Genomic DNA, 20,939 nt, shown 5'->3' with positions numbered 1-20,939 from the left:
TAAGCAACTCTGGGAGAGAACCGTCCAATCATGTCTCAGCAGGCTTGAATATAACAAGCAAGCAAAACTCCCCAGAAAAGTGTGTAAATGCTTATCAAAAGTGTATAGAAGAAAAGGCTCCAACTGCCTTCGATGTAAAGGAAATAGCAGCTTGAAGATTAAGACACAATGTGTGGAACTGATCTCATAAGTCACGGGTCCCTGGAGTCATGGGAAAGAGGGACTTAAACAGAGCCACAAAACAAACAAGCAGACATGGCGAAGGGCTGAGCTTCTCAAGCAGAGACGCCTGCTGCAAATCTGCATGTGTGAGAGCAGGCTACAAAATGCTCTCTATTCTCTTTGCTTTTGCGTCAGATAAAGGAAGTGTCTGACCCGCAGCAATACTGAGTTCTCCAGCGTTAGCAGGCTTCAACGCTGACTCTCGGGTCAGGAATCAGAGCAGGGAAAGTGTCACTGAGAAACAGAAAATTGCAGGGAAATCCCACCCAAAAAACAAAAAAACCAGTTGCATAGAATGGGCTACTTGACAGGATCACCACAAGAACAGATTTCTAGATTATTCAGGGAATGCAGTAGCCACTCACAAAAGTGTGTGACTATTTGTCAGATTGTAATATAAATATCTTGCACCATAATAAGCTGTCAGACTATTTGTCCAATTAGCCCTGTATCATCTACTCTGACTGGCTGTCCAGGGTTTTAGGGAAAGGTCTTTTATATCATCTGATGATTCTGAATGGAGATCCCAGGTATTGGACCTGGGGCTTATTCAGGCAAAGAACATGATCCATCACTTTAGCTACTAGCCTCCATGCACGAGGTGTAGGAACTTTTAAGTTTTAAAGTTAGGGCCAAGTTCTGCAAGTGGATGAAGATTCCAAGGTCAAGAGTCTATGGTGTCACAGCTGGGGATTCCTAATCAGTGGTCTCGGAGTTACAACAAGCCCTGGGTAAGGTTCAGTATTGCGGCAAGGAACTAGGAGCCTTAGAGGAGGCTGAGGACAAGCTGTAGGCACCATGGGTGGGTATGCTGAATGAATCCTGAGCCCAAGGGAGAGATGGCACCTCAAATGCCAGACAGAAACCCAACCTATCAGAAGGCAAGGACGCCATGGAAGTAATATCCTCCTATTGAGCAGACCTCCAGATGAAGACAACTGGCAGGAGTCAGCTGGATCTACTGTGTTGTTCCAGCAACTCCAGCTCAAAAAAGCCCAGTGCCTGGCTGGAACAGGAGCTGGAACAAATGTTTTTTCAGCAGCACTGTGACCAATCTGACTGGTTAGATTGCATCTGAGCTTGGACTGCCCAGGACCTGGTCATTGCCTATGCTCTCGACTGTTCACAGACCAACTTGAACATGACTTTGACTGCCCTGACCTTGCCTCAACTCTTGTTTTGGACTCTGATGACTTGGGCTCTGACTCCAGACCAGCCCTGGATACCACTTTTGCACAGCACAGTCACACTTGAGCTTTTAGTACAGCTCTTCAAATCCTACTCATTACCCCCATTTCTACACCACAATCAGACTAAATTAGTTGAGCTAACGTTAATTCCTATGGGGTAGGGGGCAGGGAACAGACCTAAAATATTTTTCGTTTTTACGTTCTGCCACCCAAATGAAGGCATGTAACACACACAATTTAAGAATGTTTCATCAGGTGTTAGCTTGTGGGGGAATGTATTGTTTTGAGGTTTTGCATTATTTGTTGAATACCCCTTAATAAATGACCCAGTGTCTACCTATTGCATAAAACATTTGTCACCCATTACAGGCAAACTTTCCTCCACCGCTACCCTATTATCTTAAGTGGTTTGCTATTTCGCCTAAAGCTACAATCCTATATACAGGGTTTTGGGAATAAGCCCCAGTAAACTCAGTGGGACTTTAAACATTCATAGGATTCCTCTTCACATCCTTTCTGCACTCACCTCCATCTGGTGTCTCCTTCCTTTCTGAATGCTCCATCGTTTTTCCTATATTAGTTTTCATAATTGCCGAGGCTTTACCATGAGGTTTCGAATGCGATTTCTGCTTTATAGCTTTAGCTTCCTGTAGAGTTCTTTCTTTCAGGGAAGAGGGTATGCTCCCAGAAATACTGACTGCACTTGAAGAAAAATAATTGTTTTTTTGGGGGAAAAAACACCTCAGAGGCATTTGGAAGATTAAAAAAAGATACACAGCAACGATAGAAAAAATGAAATTAAACTCAACACAGCAAATTGTACAACCAAGGGAAACATCACAAACTTTTTATTATTTTAAAAGATGTAGCTGCCGTTATAAAACTATGTACATTGTAAACCAGGGATGGGGAAACATACACATGAGATACTACAGCTTTTGTCTGCTTTAGGACGGGCACATATGAGAGGGCTGCCAGTTGGCTTTAAAGTTCTCTCCTTCATGCAGCAAACCATCTGCATACAGTGGTGTGCCAAGGGGATTCCCTCTATATACCGTTTCAGTCTTCCAATAGAAAGCTTTTCTGGTGCCACAGAGGGGAAACATCCGTCCTTCCCTTTGGGAGGCCCTGCACACAGACAGCTTGCCATATAAAGACAGCCATGATGGGGATGGCTTAGCACCCTCTCAGTCAAACGCATGATGCCTCACTGAGCACAGGACAGAGCTCTTAGGTTCTAGATCTAGATTCTGCCTTCAAACATCTCCAGTAATCTGCCCTATCCTACACAGGGTTGTGGTGTCATCATGTATCAATGGTACTTCTTTCACAAGGAAATGTTTCGCACTAGCAGGGTGTGATGCGCTTTGCTTACAGAACAGACCCAACTTTTTGTATAAACCCTGCAACTCTTTGCTGGAGGACGACACACTTGGATCTTTAAAGTGGATTAGGAATATCCACGGGCTTTTCAAGCACTAGTTTATACTTAGAAAGCGAAGTCATCTACAATGCTATTTTCTGTGCCTTTTCTACATGCCTATTCTTCTATATTCCTAGTTACAGGTAGGTAGCCGTGTTGGTCTGCCGTAGTCGAAACAAAATAATAATAAAAATTCCTTCCAGTAGCACCTTAGAGACCAACTAAGTTTGTTATTGGAGCTTTCGTGCGTACCTGAAGTGTGAATGCACACGAAAGCTCATATCAATAACAAACTTATTTGGTCTCTTAAGGTACTACTGGAATGATTTTTAAAAAAAAATATTTTGTTTCTAGATTCCGTTTTCCTAAATAAACTGTATTTTTTGCTTAACTGGCTTCTTCTGGGTGGGTGGGGAAAGGGGAAAAAACAAAAGGCAGCTCCTCCATTCTGCCACTGGGGGCATTTTGTTAATGGAGCTTTGGTCACAAGGCCCTTTCACCAACCACTAGAACCTTAGGTTCCAAGCCATAAGTTTGCCAATAATAATCTTTAAGGCTAGACAGTTGGAAGTATAAAAAGCCACTGGATAAGCAATTTCTACATTGCTCCTCTGACACCCTTGGAAGAAACTCCTTTGGGAGAAAGAATACACTAGGCATGGCCATCTGTTGCTCTAACAGAAGAAGGCTGCCATTCTGTTTAATGTTAAGAATTTAAAAACAAAAACAAAAAAAAACCACCAACCTCAGAACATTCTCATTGCCTTTTTGAAAGCAGATATATTGTCAGGATATAATGAGACAATTAATAAGGTGTGTGCTATTAAAATGTTGGATTCTTAATTAACCCATTTAAAAAATTATACATGCCAAGGGAGGTCTCAGTTTTAGATATTGCTTTACAATATTTTGGAACAGTGATGGCACAGGATTGTTAAAAAGATTCTGATAAAAAGTTCACTCAGAGCTACATTTTTATTGGCGATAATTAATTATGTAATTAATCATCACATGACATTAAGTAGACTACTCGTATAATGTAGATGAAATATGACCAGTGTTATGAGATTTTGCAGAAACTGACACACCAAATAATCAAGTGAAAATTGATTTATGCTAATGCTAGTCAAGCAAATAATTATGCCAGGCAATGTGTGGAATAGCCAACGTGAATGGAGAATAACCTATCAGGCTGGCTAGCAGCGACCCAATACCAAAACCCAGCAAATTGTTCCTTCAAAATGTTTAAGCAATCATCAGAACAGTCAAGTTTTAGATTCCTATTCAGGCATTGATGATAAAGAGACATACCGTATGTCTAATGCAATTGAAGGCTCAACTAGCTGAAAAATTGAACAATTATTGAAATTCTTTCTGAAGCACAAAACCTAACTAGCATAGTTAAGGGGGAAAGAATGGTTAATGGTCAATATTTTTAATACTGACCTCTAAGACCTCTAAAGCATGTGTTTTGGGAGACAGCTGTGCTGGCTGAGGTTGGTGGAAGTGCTAGACCAAAAGCATATGGAGGGCACCAAGTTGGTCTGCATTAAAATGTGCCTCTCCTAAAATCCGTCATTCTACATCCATTCAATTAGGGTTGCCAACTTTGTTCTGGCAAAATACAGGACAGGGCAGGGTAGGGAAGTTGGGGGGCATTTTCCCCTCATCTGGCACTGATGTGAAAGCAATCCATTCTGATCTATTGCAGTCTTACAGGATGCCCCCTCTGGAATTTCACACACACAAACACACACAAATTTCTAAATCTGTCTGCTCTTGGCTACCTAGAGCTTAAATATGGCTCAGTTAGTAGAGCATGAGACTCTTAGGCTGGATCTAGACACATCAAAGAAGCGATTCAGTTAAGAACGTTGTAAACTTCACAGAGGGAAATCCCGTTGGCGAAAAATGGGATTCCACAGTGCCATCTGGTGTCACAGTGTTATAACGCACATAAAGCACTTTATCTTTACGAAGGTAGCAGAGTTCTTAATCTCAGGGCGATGAGTTCAAGCCCCACGTTGGGCAGAAGGTTCCTACATTGCAGGGGACTGGGCGAAAGGACTCTCGAGGTCTCTTCCAACTCTACAATCCTATGGTTCCTATAACCGTTTACACACCCCTTCAAACACATACATTTGGAGAGGATTCCTAACGTGGGAGACAGAGAGAGAGAGTGTGTTGAAATACAGGAAAAAACTGTATCAATACAGGTCGTAGCATTTTACACTGAAAAATGGGACAATCCTGTATTATACGGGACAGGTGACAACCCTACATTCAATGAATATGTATCAAGGCAAAATAAAAAAATTCCTTCCAGTAGCACCTTAAAGACCAACTAAGTTAGTTCTAGGTATGAGCTTTCGTGCGCATGCACACTTCTTCAGATACACTGTGTATCTGAAGAAGTGTGTATCTGAAGAAGTGTGCATGCACACGAAAGCTCATACCTAGAACTAACTTAGTTGGTCTTTAAGGTGCTACTGGAAGGAATTTTTTTATTTTGTTTTGACTATGGCAGACCAACACAGCTACCCATCTTTAACTGGAAATATGTATCAAGGGTGAGGCACTAATGCAGGCACCCCCAAACTTGGCCCTCCAGATGTTTTGGGACTACAATTCCCATCATCCCTGACCACCGGTCCTGTTAGCTAGGGATGATGGGAGTTGTAGTCCCAAAACATTTGGAGGGCCGAGTTTGGGGGTACCTGCACTAATGCAAGAAACATCCCCTCCCACCCGACCTTCACTGTATGGCCAAAAAAGCCCTACTTCCTGCACATACAAGCAGAGGGCTCCCTCTGAGTTTGGAAACCTGTAAAACCAGTGCTCCCAACACAAGAGAACTTGTTATATGCACAGGGACCTTTGTATGAGAACTGCAGCGTGCACAGCCAGGACCAGTCTAAGCTACACAGAGCAGCACTCTTACACATACAGGGAACAATGCAGATGCAAGATACCACAAGAAGCAATTCTGTAAGTGGAGCTCAATTTAAAAGGGCATGCTTGAATCCAGCATTATCCCTGCATGCTAAGTACTGTCAGTGACTAAGACTTTCACATTCTCTGGCAGGCTAACCAACCACAATCCTACATGGTTGGTGTGTGTGTCCTCAGTTAAAAAAGGTAAAGGTATAGGACCCTTGATGGTTAAGTCCAGTCGCAGATTACTCTGGGGTTGTGGCGCTCATCTCACTTTACAGACCGAGGGAGCCGGCGTTTGACCACAGTTTTTCTGGGTCACATGTCCAGCATGACTAAGCCACTTCTGGCGCAATGGAACACTGAAACCAGAGCAGCACATGGAAACGCCATTTACCTTCCCGCCGGAGTGGTACCTATTTATCTACGTGCACTTTTTGGCGTGCTTTCGAACTGCTAGGTTGGCAGGATCTGGGACCGAACAACGGGGGCTCACCCGGTCACAGGGATTTGAACCGCCAACCTTCTGATCGGCAAGCCCAAGAGGCTCAGTGGTTTAGACCACAGCGCCACCCGCATCCCTTGTGTCCTCAGTTACTCATGCATTAATTACACCTAGCTTGAACTACTGCAATGCTCTCTACGGGGCTAGCTTTAAAAACAGTTCAGAAACTGCAACTAGAAGAAAACAACACAGCTGCCAGAACCTTCTAGGTAGTTGGAACCTATTACACAAATCCAGTTTCAATTTAAAGTGTTGTGTTAAACTCTTGAGTTGCCTGTGGGTAGCTTAATTTAAGGATCACATGCCAACGTGAACCTGTCAAAGCCCTGAAATAAGCATCAGAGTCTCTGCACTCCAGCCTTTTAAATAACCCGTTGGCGAATACTAGGAACGGGGCCTTCTTAGGGTGGCAATTCTGGAATTGTTTCCCTTGGGTGGTCTGTTAAGCATACTCTCTTCCTGTTTTTAAACAGGGGCATTTTCTTGTCTTTATTTTTAATTGGGGTTTTTTTGTTTTCAAGCAGGTAAATTTTAAAGCTGATTTCCATTATTTTCATGCTGTCTCCTTTAGCCTTAATGCTTCTTTGTTCTGTACCATTTTATTTAAATTGATTTTAAATCTTTATTTTACTGTAGTCGGAGGCTGGGGGTTTTTCTGGCAAATCACTTGGGGAGGACTAAGTGGGGTATACAATAAAATAACCCTTCAAAGGTCCACAACAGTGGAAGGGACAATGCCTAAAAATAAGCAAGATGTTGATTTGGCTCCCAGCACTGTGTGTCAACTTAATGTGTGCAGTCATACAAATTGTTCAAGTCATGAATATAATGCTACCATAATGGGGTTCAGAACAAATCTCTGAACAAATGCAGGATTCCTCTGCACCCTAATCTATTTTCACAACACGTGGCTATCTTCCGGTGGATGAATGCATATAATTTAGGATTATAACAACACGCCACAAGTCAAGTGCAGAAATTAACAAGGTGCTCTCTTTCACAGTACAATTCCAGAAATCTGCATTTTTAGTATGCCCTGAAATCACTGAACAAGAGATTATATTTTATTAAAGGACTAGCACAATTTGAATGTTTTATTTCTAAAGGCACAACTCCCTCATAAATTTACAGCTCAGACATTCTGACTTAAATCACCTGGGAGAAAAGCTGTTTGCTTTTTTAAAGGATTCAAATGTCATATTTGAAAGCCAGAATCTGTCTAATTTACAACCATATCATGAAGAATTCTTTTTCATCACAAAGCTTACTTTCAAGTCAGATCCAGTAGTTAACACTTTAATTATATGAGGCACAATTTATAACCACATAATGAAGTATTCTCATTCACACCCCAAGTGATATCATGTTACTTTATTTACAGGCAGCAACAACAAAAAGAGACTAGCATTCAAGACCACAGGACCATTCAGCTACTCACAACCTATACCATGGGCTGCATCTAACAATATCATCTGATTTATTCAAGGACTTCTGCTTGTGCAAAAGAACTACTCCTCACCCTGCATACTTCTCAGATATTATTATTATTATTATTATTATTATTATTATTATTATTATTATTATTATATGTTCTGGGTGTCCTCTGCCATTCTCCAGAGCAGATTTGAGAGGCGTGCAGGGGAGGCCTCTTGAAGGGGAAGTTCTGCCAAGCAGAAGTGGAAATGGAACAACTGTTGGATACAACCCTAAATCACCAGTATCAGAAAATATATGCAGGCAGACGAGATGAAATTAATCAAAATTAATCTCTTCTTGTTGAAGCCAATTGTGGAGCCACACCCATGCACTTAGGACTTCCATTAAGTCCATCAAAGCACCAGTGTGGTTTAGTGGTTAGAGTGATGGACCAGCACCTGGGAGACCAGGATTCAAATCCTGATGCAGCCATGGAGTTCCCTGAGTGACCATGGGCCAGTCACTGTCTCTGAGCTAGCCTACTTCACAGGGTTGTTGGTGGATAAAATGGGGAGGGGGAAAACCATGTGTGCTACCTTGAGCTTCCCTTGTAGGAAAGGTTGGGTACAAATCTGAATAAATAACTTTCCCCCTTTCTACGCACATGTATGCATGCGTGCAAATGCAGGCAGTGCTACAGGACCATTATGGGAAGCAGGGGGCCTGGGTGTGCCTTCCACACTAAGAGGTAAAAAGGTAAAGCACCCATGGACAGTTAAGTCCAGTTAAAGGCGACTATGGGGTTGTAGCGTTCATCTCACTTTCAGGCTGAGAGAGCCAGCATTTGTCCACAGACAGCTTTCCAGGTCATGTGGCCGGGCATGACTAAAGCGCTTCTGGCGCAACGAAACACTGTGACAGAAACCAGAGCGCACAGAAACACTGTTTACCTTCCCACAGCAGCGGCACCTACCCATCTATTTGCACTGGCATGCTTTTGAACTGCTAGGTTGGCAGGAACTGGGACAGAGCAATGGGAGCGCACCCCATCGCGGGGATTTGAACCACCAACCTTCTGATCGGCAAGCCCAAGAGGCTCAGTGGTTTAGACCACAGCGCTACCTACTTGTTGCACTGTTGTGTGCGTGCTTGCAGAGGAAGGAAGAAGGCTCCGTTGAACTTATGTGAATCCTCCTGGTATGGGTGCTGTAGCAATGGTTAATCCAAACACATTTGATAAGAGAGACTGCAGTATTATGATGGCTTTTGCATGTTTCTTAAGGTACCTCAAAACCTTGCCCCTGAGACTTCCAGTTACTTCCTTTACTAGTGGGAGCAGAGAAGACTGAGCTGGGGTTACAAGTATTGCAAAATCAGAATGAAGCGTCAGAAACAGGCTGCAACTTAATTAACCATATTTGATATGCTAGAAATGGCCAAGAGTTGACCAGTGTAGAACTTCTCCCTATTATGCCATATAAAAACAAATTATTTTCGTGTGAAATATTGCAGCGAATACTTTAGCATTTCCACTTGGCAAGAGAAAGCCAAGTCTACCCCCTTGTGGCCCACACAGTTCTCATATAGAAGGTGTTTGAATAATTCAAATGTGTACCACAATTAGGCATTAGTCAAAACAATGGTAAAATCAGTTCTATGCCTCAAGAGCGCCCTAAATATAAAATAAAACCTACATTTACTGGTGGATATAAACTATTACACAGGTAGGAAATAGGAAACATTACAATTCAAAGCTGAAATAACTATGGTGGTTTCATTTGCATTAGTGGCAGAAATGAATCCTTCCTACAGCACAGTGTTAGAAACTGAGGTATGAAAGCTAGGAGCTAAATGGCACCTTAAACCTAAGTTATGGGTGCAACAACGGAATAGGTGCACTTTTTTATAACAAAAATACAAAGCTGAAAATGAATGAACTGTAACTAAAATCTGATGTTCATTTTTCACATGACCCAGTCCTCATCTGAAGCCTTCAAAAAACAAAGCCATGCTTTCCCACCTGCCTCCCTCATACTCTTAAGAGGCTTCCTTCTGCAGTCTTCAGAGAGTGGCTGGAAGTGGGGAGGCAGAAAAATGTCCTCCTTTCCTTCCACTTTACAGACAAGCCCTGGATTCTCCCTACACCCCATTTCCTTCATGTAAACAAATCTTTTTGGCACCACAAATAAGGCATATTAAAGGCCTATACAACTGATGGCACAGACACCCATCTTGAGTGTCCAGTTCGCAAACCTAAGACTTAAGTGTCCTTCAAAGATCCCACTCCAAAATTTGTTTTGACTTTAAGCATCACTGTAACTAACTGGCTAGTGTATTTCAAATTAAAAGTACATGAAACAAGGCAACTAAAACCTAAACAAAATATGTTGGGTTTAAAAGAAAAGAAAGTTTTCAGGTCCCCAATCCATGCACGTTTTACTTAGGAGGAGACCCCATAGAACTTGGTTGGAATTTACTTCTGAGTAACAATGGCAATTTTAATCTGAAATCTTCAGCACAGAGTTCCGAAACTGCTCACGTTTATGAAATTCCCTGTCACAAAATGCGCCTAGAACAATGGGAATTTCAAACGCTTCTGCAACAGGCCGGAATACTTCTGAGATGACCAATAGTAAATAAGAATCTCCAGGTGTTGCAATTAAAGCAAGAAGCTAATAGGTACATGGTATGTGTTACAACTGTCACAATTAAGGATTTATTGCTGGGCTTCTTAGAAACAAATTCTCACTTGCCCACTACAGACAGAACACTACAGAGGTTGCAATACCATCTGTGGGAGTTTACAATCCCACTGAGATTTTTTTTGCTGGAGCTGAAAGGGGAAGAAAAACCCTGAAATACTGTGGTTGAAATGTTCTTCATCCCCCACGCACACCAAGACTGTGTGCTAGGACAAAAATAGCATTTCTGTCCAGGAATGTATGTTGTTCGCCAGATGTGATATTTGCAAGACTTTTTTGTGACAGTAATCACCGGTACAGAGTAGCAGATTTTTTCTGCTGGCACTCAAAACACTTTTATTAATTTAAGAGTACTGGCAACTCATATTTTACCCCCCCCCCAAAAAAAAATATACTGAATATATGTAACAAAATTGTGGATGTGATAGGGCTGCAGCTCTGACTTTTGGAAGACCAAATGTTCGTGATCTTTAGCATGTCACACATTGCAAAAAAATTATTTAATTGTTATCACCAATTATATCAATTGCAGTACAATGTCAATATTCTTTTTTTTTAGCTGACTTTTCCCCATGACTAACTTAATAAGGTACCCCACCTATGAGACATCATGGCGGACATTATGATACCTGACTTCATGGCTCACAGGGGTTTGTTGCTTGTCCTATTAGGGTGTTGCCCACAAGCCACTGGTCTTGCAGTTTTACTGTGGAAGCAGCAGGCTGTGTGCTATGTCCTCCTTAAGATAATTATTTGGGCAACAGCAGACCAAGTCAGATCAGATGCTTCCCATGTGCACAAATTCCTAGAAGAAAACTGTGGACGACCGCTGTGTTGACACGGCACAGTAAGCCAGTTAATAGGGGGATGAGGCTTGTTTCATTTCAAACACACATGATGTGAAGCAAACCACAATCCCCACTTCAGGCATAACACTGAGGCAGGCATGATAGTTTTATTGTTCCCACTAGTAGTAGGGGAGAACTGAAACAGGAACCATCCCGACATTCACAGTCAACTATTAACTATGACAGCACCATAGTTACTGTGTCATGCAAACTGGGCCAAAGTGCGCCTCCAATGGCAATGGCCCCCTTGCTATACATTTTCAACTGCCCACACTTAGTTACTGGTGACACATCAATGGCCAGACAGAAAAAGGCTTTTAGCACTCTCCATTTCAAAAAATTGTCCCTGCCCAATTGCCTAGTGTTATTTCTTCCTAACTATGTCTACCTACACAAGAAGGTATTTACAAGCCTCACTTAAAATGTACCCATGTATTTTATGTCAACCAACTTGCTTTCCGATGTCAAGTGTCCAGAACAAGACATAAATGGTAAGTGGCTGGGGAGTGGCTTGGGGAAACCCAACCATATTATTATTATTATTATTATTATTATTATTATTATTATTATTATGAAGTCCCACTTCTGCTCTACTTCCCTTCCATGCTGGAAACATCTAGCAATACAAAATTTGCAAATGATGCTTCTCTCCACTGTGAATTGCCCCATCACATATGCAGAGCTAATGATGTGAAGTACAGACAAGGAAACCTGCAGTGTTTTGCATTATCACATTTTACCAAGCAAGGAACCAGATTTATTAGCTACTGTCCATTAGCTTTTCTTCAGAAGGTTTAATTCAGTTTTTTGTTTTGTTCAGCGGAGGATGCTCTTACCTAAGACCATATCCCACACTTAGTAAAACTGAAATGTCATGTCTGGCATGCCTCACCCTACAAACTGCCAAGAATAATGGTTCTTGGAATATGTTAGCTAGATGAGAGGAATTAGACATATACAGCAACTTGGATCAACTTGTACCAAGCCACTTGTGATTTATGTCAATGCCAACCATCTGCCACCATCCTCCAATTATAGAATCAGGGTGTCCTGCAGTGCAAAGCATCATTAATAGTCAAAGAACTATTAAATGAACTTTAAATAGGATTTTAGTTTCTGGCGCTCTATCCAAACATTAGTGCCAGCAAATCTGTTTGCAATGACAGGGGAACATTCCTGTGATGGCCAGTATAGCATAATGTGTGATGTTGCCCTGATAAAGACAACATTTTGTTTGGCTGCAAACCTTATGTCTGTAAGGTTTTTGGAGATGCCAAATCTACCACACCCAAGTTATCTGGCAATAAAATGGTGTAACTCCATTTTCTAAGTACCAGTCAAAAATAATGTAACTTGTATTTTAAAAATGTCTACAAAAAATGGACTCGTGGGCTTTTCTTAATATGCTTATTATCATCCTGTGAGACTGTTTTCCTACTGGGAAAATAAGAAGAGAAAATTATTGAATTGGCACGGACTTCAAACGACAAGACCAGGAAATGGGTATTTAGTCTACAAAGCAGGAACTAAGTACTGTTGAAGAAAGGAGACGCAGCAATTCAAGAAATCTTAAAATAGCAGCAGGAGGAGATTAAGCACACTGTACAATTTTCTCAAAAATCAAAATAAGCTTAACCCCATGCAACAAACATTTATATTACCCAGTGGCTTAAAGTAGTATTTTACATCAACACCTCTGTCCTATGAACATTATTCAGCTGTTTACTAGGAATCGCTTTCCAAGTTGCAACAGATAGCAGCAATCCATGGTCCTATGCACTCACCAGAGCTTCCTCACATCTTTCCGATTTAGAAGCCCCTTCCCCTGCCAAACTGCATTCAAGCTTCCTTTCACCTAATAAAAGCCACTTTGCGGTTCAGGGGGAGAGCCGCTAACGAAAAGGATTTACAAGGCACCAGATGCACATGCAAAACCTGCCTGAAAGTCTATTAGCTGCTTCTCCACAATGCAGTCAATATACATTGCGATAGGCTGGCAAGATAGTATGGGTGGGGAAAAAACATTTTTATGCTAAGGATCTCTCTCAACTCTCATAAAACATCTCTTGAAATAAAACCAGTCATGTTACTTGCATACACTCCTACAGTGTGGCCGTCATCAAGCTGTATTTTACAGCACCCTATCAGCTGGGTGGCTGACAAGGGGAATAGCACTACAATAAATCTGAAGTACAGGAATGTGCCTGAAATGAAGAACATTTTCAAAAGTTCAATTTCCTCCTATTTTTCCAAGAAATTAAAGGTCATCTGAAAATGTCAAAGGAAGAAAGTAACAAACGATAGCCAGCTCTGTAATCTATCCCAAGATGCAATGATTAAAAAGTGAGCATGTTGTGGCTGCTGCCTCTGTCTCTTCATCTAGCTACCAACAGAGTACTTAGACTGAGTGCAATCCAGCCTCTCCCGGCTCCCTTCCCTCTTGCTTTTTTCCAGATATCGGGCCCTGGCCAAGCTTGGAGTCAGGCTGCCACTTGCCCATCCTGGTACAAGCAGACTGAGATCCGAAGGGCCAGAGGTAGATAACATAGCCAAGGAAAGACAAAGGTCATGTTCCACATCACATAAACCAGGGATGTCCAACAAGGTTGATCGGGATCAACGGGTCGATTCCCGGGAGGTTCTGGTCGATCGCAGGCTCCTTTTCCTTTGCTTTTGCCTAAGAGCATCTGCTCCCGCTCCCTCGCCCCGCCCTCCGTTTCCACATAATCGCTTGAACGGGAGACATAGTTTTGGCTATGAGGCAGATTGTTTCCATAGCGATCTTTTGGAGAGTGACTAAACCCCTTTTCCCTTTACTGTAGTCTGACATTTCCCTCCCTAAAAAAACCTCAGCAACTTTGGCCTGAACGCCCCCCCCCCCCAAAAAAAGGGGTAGATCACTGTCAGTATTTTTTTCCTGTGAGTAGATTGCCATCTCTTGGGAGTTGGGACGTCCCTGACATAAACTAATAGCAAGGGCTGGATGCAGGTCACAGACAGGCTGGTGGTAGCATAAACACACTGGACGGATGAGGCGAGAACAGGCAAGAAGAGAAGCCTACATAGCTATTGAGCAAACATGTTGCTCAGACTCAAACAAGTGATACAGAGTCAAACATGCACCCATTGATTCCTTAAGCCATCTGGCTTGGCCACAATGATGAGCTGCATTATCATTTTGAGACATTACCAGGTAGTGTCAAGAAACTACTTCAGTCTCCAGAAGCTGCTTTAGTGGCACTGGGAATATAAAGCACTTGGGCGCTGCTGCCAAGAGCCCTTGGCAGTTTGAGTCCCACACTGCCTTACAAAAATTGTGGAGAGGCACATGAAAGCAGCCACTAAGTTTTGCACTATGGAGAAATGGCACAGAGTTGGTGGCAGCAAGCAGTCCTGGCCCCCCTTTGTACCTCGTGGATTAAAGTACTGGAGACAAGAAGAGATCCATAAATAGGGTATGTGTTGTGACCCACCACTGGAAATTTTGCAGTTTGGCTGAGGACTTGGCTGAGGACAAGTTTTGTGCGGTTTCCTCGAGGGAAGAACCACCGGTACCTTACTTTGGGCCCTCCCAGCTAGAGAAGACAGCCTTGCCACCATCCCCTGCCTCAGAAAATGAGGCACTACCTCTGTCTGCCCAGACTTGTAGAAGCTAAAGGCTACAAGATAAACCCCCTTGCTTTTTTTAAACCAACAAACTTAACTAAGTCTAGTGCTTTGGCAGCTTGCCAAAGGGGAAATGTTGCAAATTAAGACGGTAAACAAGAAAACAAGAGTTTAGTAGTGACAAAAGCTGTTGACTCAATTTATATATTTAAAGGAGGCAAATTTGCTTGTTGCAAAATACGTTGCTATTGGTCTTGCATTTTAAAGCTATAAGTACTTTGCAATCTTACACAAGTTCTATAGATGTCAATGTCTAAGTATAAATTACAGCCCCAGGTTCTTTTGGGAATATATAAATCAAATCAATATATAAATGACATGACATGACATCTGGGGAAAAACAGCTGACTTCAGTTTTCTTTAAAGAAGTACATGCATGCCCCAGTAGAAACAGAAATTGTTCCAATAGCCCTATGCCCTGGAGAGATTTACCTCAGCGAGTGAGCTGGGGCACCCACAATAGATTTACGGGAAGTTTTTTGTTCAATGAAAGAGTCTTCATCCAGAGGCTTGCTTGCAGCCGAACCAGGAGAACCTGTAACATACACAATACTAATTAGGGCTGCACTGTTTGATTAACTGGTCATAGGTTAATTAATTTAAAAAGCACTTGACTGACTAAAAGTAAAAGTTTTTATTTTATTTATTAAAGTTCTACACCACCCTTCATCTGAGGATCACAGGGCAACTTACAATATAAAAACACAAAGATAACAAACAAACAAAAGAACCACTAATTAATATGGAAGACATTTTTAATGATAATGATGATATAATAATAATAGTACATCTAAAATCAGGAGTTGGAAAGCACCATTGTAAAGAGGCATTCTTATGGAAGGCCCATAGTTCAGTGGTAGAGCATGTGTACTGATAAAGAAAGTCCCTGGTATTTTCAGGTAGGGACTTGGGAAAGACTCTTGTCTGAAGTTCTGGAGAGCCACTGCCAGTCAGCATGATGATACTGAACTAGATGAACCAATGGTCCTCTCTTAAATAGGAGAGAATGTATTTTCTAAGATGTTGCCTGCTATGAGACAGGGCGCATTTTCTCTTTGAAACTAGAATTATCCCCTTTTATATTTTCAAATTTCTCAACTGAGAGTTAAATAATGTCTTTTCTTCGTGAGTTACCTTTAGAAAACTCAAGGTACACAAAATTTATCTGAACAGTTCTTGAGTCATTTCCAACCAACTGAGCCCTTATGTCCCAGCCCAATCACTGGGATCATCTCAAGTTGCCCCCCGTATTACAAAGGCCCACCTGGCCTCAGCCAGAAATCAGGCATTTAGTCCCTGGCTGTGGAACACTATTCCAGAAGTCACTCAGCAAGCATCCTCACTTGTGACTTTCAGACTTTTGAAGACTTTAATGACTACAGGCCTCTGCAGTTGTTTACAATTTTCTTGAACAGCCCATTTTTTAAATTATTGTTCTGTATTGGTTTTAAATGTTTTTATGTTGATGATGTGTTGCAAGAGAATGGCATATACCGTATTTTTCGCTTTATAACACGCACCTGACCATAACACGCACATCGTTTTTAGAGGAGGAAAACGGGGGGGGGGATTTTTGAAGAAACAGTGGATATATCATTTTTGTGCCTCATGCTGTGGCCACAGACATGTGATCTGATGGTGAATTTGGGGTGACCCAATGCAAAAATCTTGAGAATCCCTGTGGATCTGTGCTTTGTAACCACATTTTTGCACCACTGTGGCCCCAGGCAACAGTGGGTGCATGATTTTTTTGGTGCAGGCTGTAGCCATGGACATGCTATGTGATCTGATGGTGAATTTGGGGTGGCCCAATGCAAAGATCCTGAGGATCCATGTGGATCCATGCTTTGTAACTACATTTCTGCACCATTGCGGCACCAGGCAACAGTGGGTGCGTGATTTTTTTTGTGTGCAGGCTGTAGCCATGGTCATGCTATGTAATCTGATGGTGAATTTGGGGTGACCCAATGCAAAGATCCTGAGGATCCATGTGGATCCGTGCTTTGTAACCACATTTTAAGTGGGGAGGGAAGGAAAAACACAGAAGGGACAAGGAGCACGAGAGGGGTGTGCAAAGAAGCAGCTGGCTAAGAATGCAGGAGAGGGGTTTAACGGGAGGGAGGAAAGGAAGGCAAAAGTTTCCCCCCACCCAGCCACCCAAGCCAGCCCTCTCTTTCTCTCCCACCTGCATGTTTTCTGGCTGCCTGTGAGTCCCTAAAATGCTTCCCTGGATGCAGCAGCACCAGAGCACGGAATGGAATTAGAAGGAAGGACGCAATCCTTTCCTTTCCCCTCTGCTTGCCTGGAGGGGAAGGGATTTGCCTGCTCTTTGTTCCGTTTGAGCAAACAGCAACCGAAACAGAAGCGGGTGGGCAGTAAGACCCTGAGGCAGAATGCAGGAAAGCAACAGCTTCCTCTCTCACTTGATTGGATTTTTGCCTGATTTTTGCCCCTGCGCTCGGGACAATCGACTCCAGGGACCACACATTCACTCAATAACACGCACAGACATTTCCCCTTACTTTTTAGGAGAAAAAATCTGCGTGTTATAGAGAGAAAAGTACGGTAAATACTTCCACAAATAAATAGGAGCAATTGTAAATGGACCATTTACAGATACATACTTCATTGATGCAAAGGAGGCATTTGACAGAACTGAGTGGATGTACCACGTGAAAATTATGGAAACACTTAAAACTGGAATTAATCTTTAAAAATGAGTGAATTATTTTACACAACTCCAAAGACAAGGTGGTTGTATAAGCGGAGTTAAAATGGGAGAGCAAGAGTGCCCCCCATGAAGTAAGGTGTGGTGGGCGATTGCAGAAGGTGATAGTAGCCAAACTTTGGAATATCCTCTCCAGATAAATACAATGATGCCATTTTGTAGCCAGAAAGATCTTATTTTCCCAGATTTTTAAATCTGTTTTAGCTTTAATCTGTTTTTACTTTCTCCACTATTTTCATGTTTATTTTTATTGTTACTGAACTTTCAATAGTTATGAGCTGCTATCAGAACTGCGCCATAAAAGAGACTATAAAATAATATATTGGATCTGGTCAGAGTTTGTCTCCCACAAATGAAAGGCATCCTTCTCTCTGCAGAAAGCTGTTGATCCAGTGGAGAAATGCCTCTGATGGAGGAAAGGAGGAGAAAAATTTGGCTGATTCCTGAAGGGGCTACAGATCTGCTCCAGAGGGTTGGGGAAGCTCCTCGCCCCCAAATAACATGGAGATGGCACTGGGGGAGTAGGCAAATCAGCGAAAGACATCTCTACTTTTCCAACAATAGGAGCAAGTCTGGATCCAACCCACTGTTGTTAAATACAGTGGTACCTCTGGTTACGAACGCTTCTGGTTACAAGCTCCGCTAACCTGGAAGTAGCTGCTCCTGGTTGCAAACTTTGCCCCAGGATGCGAACGGAAATTGCGTGCCAGAGGCGCACGCGCAGCAGGAGGCCCCATTAGCAAAAGCACCCCTCAAGATAAGAACCGTTTCAGCTTGAGAACGGACCCCCCAGAACAAATTAAGTTTATAACCAGAGGTACCACTGTAACATGTTATACAAGTTCAAAGGACAATGAAGGCTGAAACAGGGAGATGGCTCATAGTTTCTGTTGAACAGTCACATAATGTAGCACCATGTTCATACTACTGTACCTGTTATAATGCCAACTGCTGACTTCTCCGATATGGGGGACACTTCTGGTGGTTTAATTTTTGTGTAACTGGCTTTGGGTTGACATTGTTCCAAGAAGTTTCTTTGAAGCGAAATCATATTCTTTACTGTACATTGAGGGGAGGAAAGGTAAGAAGAAATTACATTCAGGACTCATGAGTTTGTTAATATGTGGTTACCTTGTCATGTTCTCATTCATTTATTAGGCCATAGTCAAAAATAAACTATGGCTTACTATCAATGAGAAGTTTTCTGGTTTGTTCCTATCTTACTACTCAAAGATGCTGTTTGTGTGTGTTGGGGGGGTGCACAAGCCCTGGTTCACTCATAATACTAAGCCAAGCCTTCTGGTTGTTTCTTCCAAACAGTAGAGCAAAAGCAACTGTACCATGTTTTATTTCTGAATATGGATTAATGTTATATGTGAAGAAGGCCCAGTATCCAGTTTTTCTGATTCACCTTACAAAGCAATCATCCCTGAAGCCTACCAGGCTATGCTCCCAACAAAACCCTAAATAAGAACAGAAGCTTTCTGCAAAGTAAAATATATCTATACTAGCAAAGACTCAAGAGTTCACGAACAGATATTTGCATGGGAGGCAAGTATATTGGGTATTCAGGAGCAGAATGGAGGAGGAATCCGTTTTAAAACTGATTTTACACATGGAATCTGGCAGTTCCGAATTCTGCAACTTGCAAGAGACCATCAGCACCTGTGGAGGAATCTCTTTTCTCATAAGGTTTTAGAAGAAAATTGGACAAAATCTGAAAGGAATATTTCAACTGATTTGGATGGGGCGTCAATATAGTGGTGCCCCGCAAAATGAACGCCTCACAAGACGGAAAACCCGCTAGACGAAAGGCTTTTCCGTTTTGGAGGCGCTTCGCAAAACAAATTTCCCTATGGGCTTGCTTCGCAAGACGAAATGTCTCCTGCAGGTTTTTTCCCCTTTTCCCCCCTTTTCCTAAGCCGCTAAGCCGCTTATCAGCTGATCCGCTGATAAGCCGCTTATCAGCTGATCCGCTAAAAGCCGCTAAACCACTAATAGCGCTAATCCGCTAAGCTGTCAATGGGCTTGCTTCGCAAGATGAAAAAAACGCTATACGAAGAGCCTCACGGAACGGATTAATTTCGTCTTGCGAGGCACCACTGTATAGTCACTGTATAGGCAATGACTAAACTGAGACCAGCTCAGGGTTAACCACAGCAGCCTGTGCCCTCCAAGGACATTCTTCAGTTATTTAAAAAACAACAAAAACAACAACAACATGCAAAATGGGAGGAAAACCCATTTTAGCAATGTCACAAATGCATCACTGCACTGAGGTGGAAAACCAAACTGCTAATTCCTTTATCTGCACATAGTGTTTATAAAATATTTTGTTACTTAAATACTCTGCTTACCTTCAAGAGATCCTTGATCCGATGGTGGTGCAGCAGTCTTTGCTTTACTATACTTGGCTTTTGAACAAACCTTATCCTTGGTGTCCCATAGTCTCAGCTTTATACTATGATCTCTTAGCTTCATTAGAAAGTCGGTGGTAACATTAATTTCAACACTATGATTCCATGACACCCATATCTGGTCGTGTTCAAGCCATGGTCTCACAACCTATTTTTTTTATTTATTAAAAAAGCAAACAAACACAAATTGTTTAAAAATAAATAAATTAGGGGCCACAATTGTTCTTTTTGCATTTCAAAAGAAACTTAAGATGTATAAACTGGGCAACTTACAGGGGTTGCTGAGAACTGCTGTCCCTTCTTTAGTACCCACCAAAGCCCTCCTGGACATCCTGGTTTTTGGTGCTTTTTTATTTTATTTTACCCTCCAATTGCTCCACTCTATCCCCCATTTTCCCACATTATGTCTCTGGGCTCCATGTGACACAGAAGCACACAAAGGAAGGGAGAATGGTCAGAGTTGCCAAAGGCCTGGCCTTTGCTTTCCTGCATGAGGGGAGCCCAATTTGTCTTTTTTTAAAAAACGGGGGGCTGGGACAAAAAGGGACTTCAGCATCTTAAGCAGGGAGTTGTTGTGGGTCAGTGGAGTGTGGCGAAAGAAAACCCGTAGCAGGGGGGAGTAACAGAAGCCAAGAAGCATTTTTACCTATTGTCAGCATCAGTATCCTAGAGCTTTAGGGTAGGAGAATTTTATCTCTTTGCCTCCGCTGCAGTCCTGAATTTGACTAGGCCCACCTTGCATTGCAAAAAGAGGTCTTACTGAACCAAACGGGTCCTTTTCTATATTGTAAATTGCAGGTTTGGGAAGGGAGACAGTTTGGATTGAGATCACAGTGAGAGGCCAGAGAGTTAAAGGCCCTTTACGCCCTATGTCCTAACCTGGATCAG

At 42.2% G+C, this 20,939-nt stretch overlaps 1 protein-coding gene across 6 annotated transcripts in view; it reads right to left on the bottom strand.

Moving 5' to 3' along the window:
* CFAP92 (cilia and flagella associated protein 92 (putative)) overlaps positions 1–20,939 on the bottom strand; it is a 57,351-nt gene that overhangs the window by 25,684 nt on the left and 10,728 nt on the right. For all 6 annotated transcript variants that reach the window (XM_081848819.1, XM_081848815.1, XM_081848818.1 and 3 more), the window contains 4 exons: positions 19,992–20,199; positions 18,568–18,693; positions 15,339–15,441; positions 1,939–2,114 (listed from right to left, as the gene is read on the bottom strand). In XM_081848819.1, coding sequence (XP_081704945.1) covers positions 1,939–2,114; positions 15,339–15,441; positions 18,568–18,693; positions 19,992–20,199 — 613 coding nt within the window. The remainder of the gene's footprint in view (positions 1–1,938; positions 2,115–15,338; positions 15,442–18,567; positions 18,694–19,991; positions 20,200–20,939) is intronic.

This window comes from Podarcis erhardii (genome assembly GCF_964252035.2).
Source record: "Podarcis erhardii genome assembly, chromosome: 2".
NCBI classification, from domain to species: Eukaryota; Metazoa; Chordata; class Lepidosauria; order Squamata; family Lacertidae; genus Podarcis; species Podarcis erhardii.
This window is presented reverse-complemented; position numbering and strand designations above follow the sequence as displayed.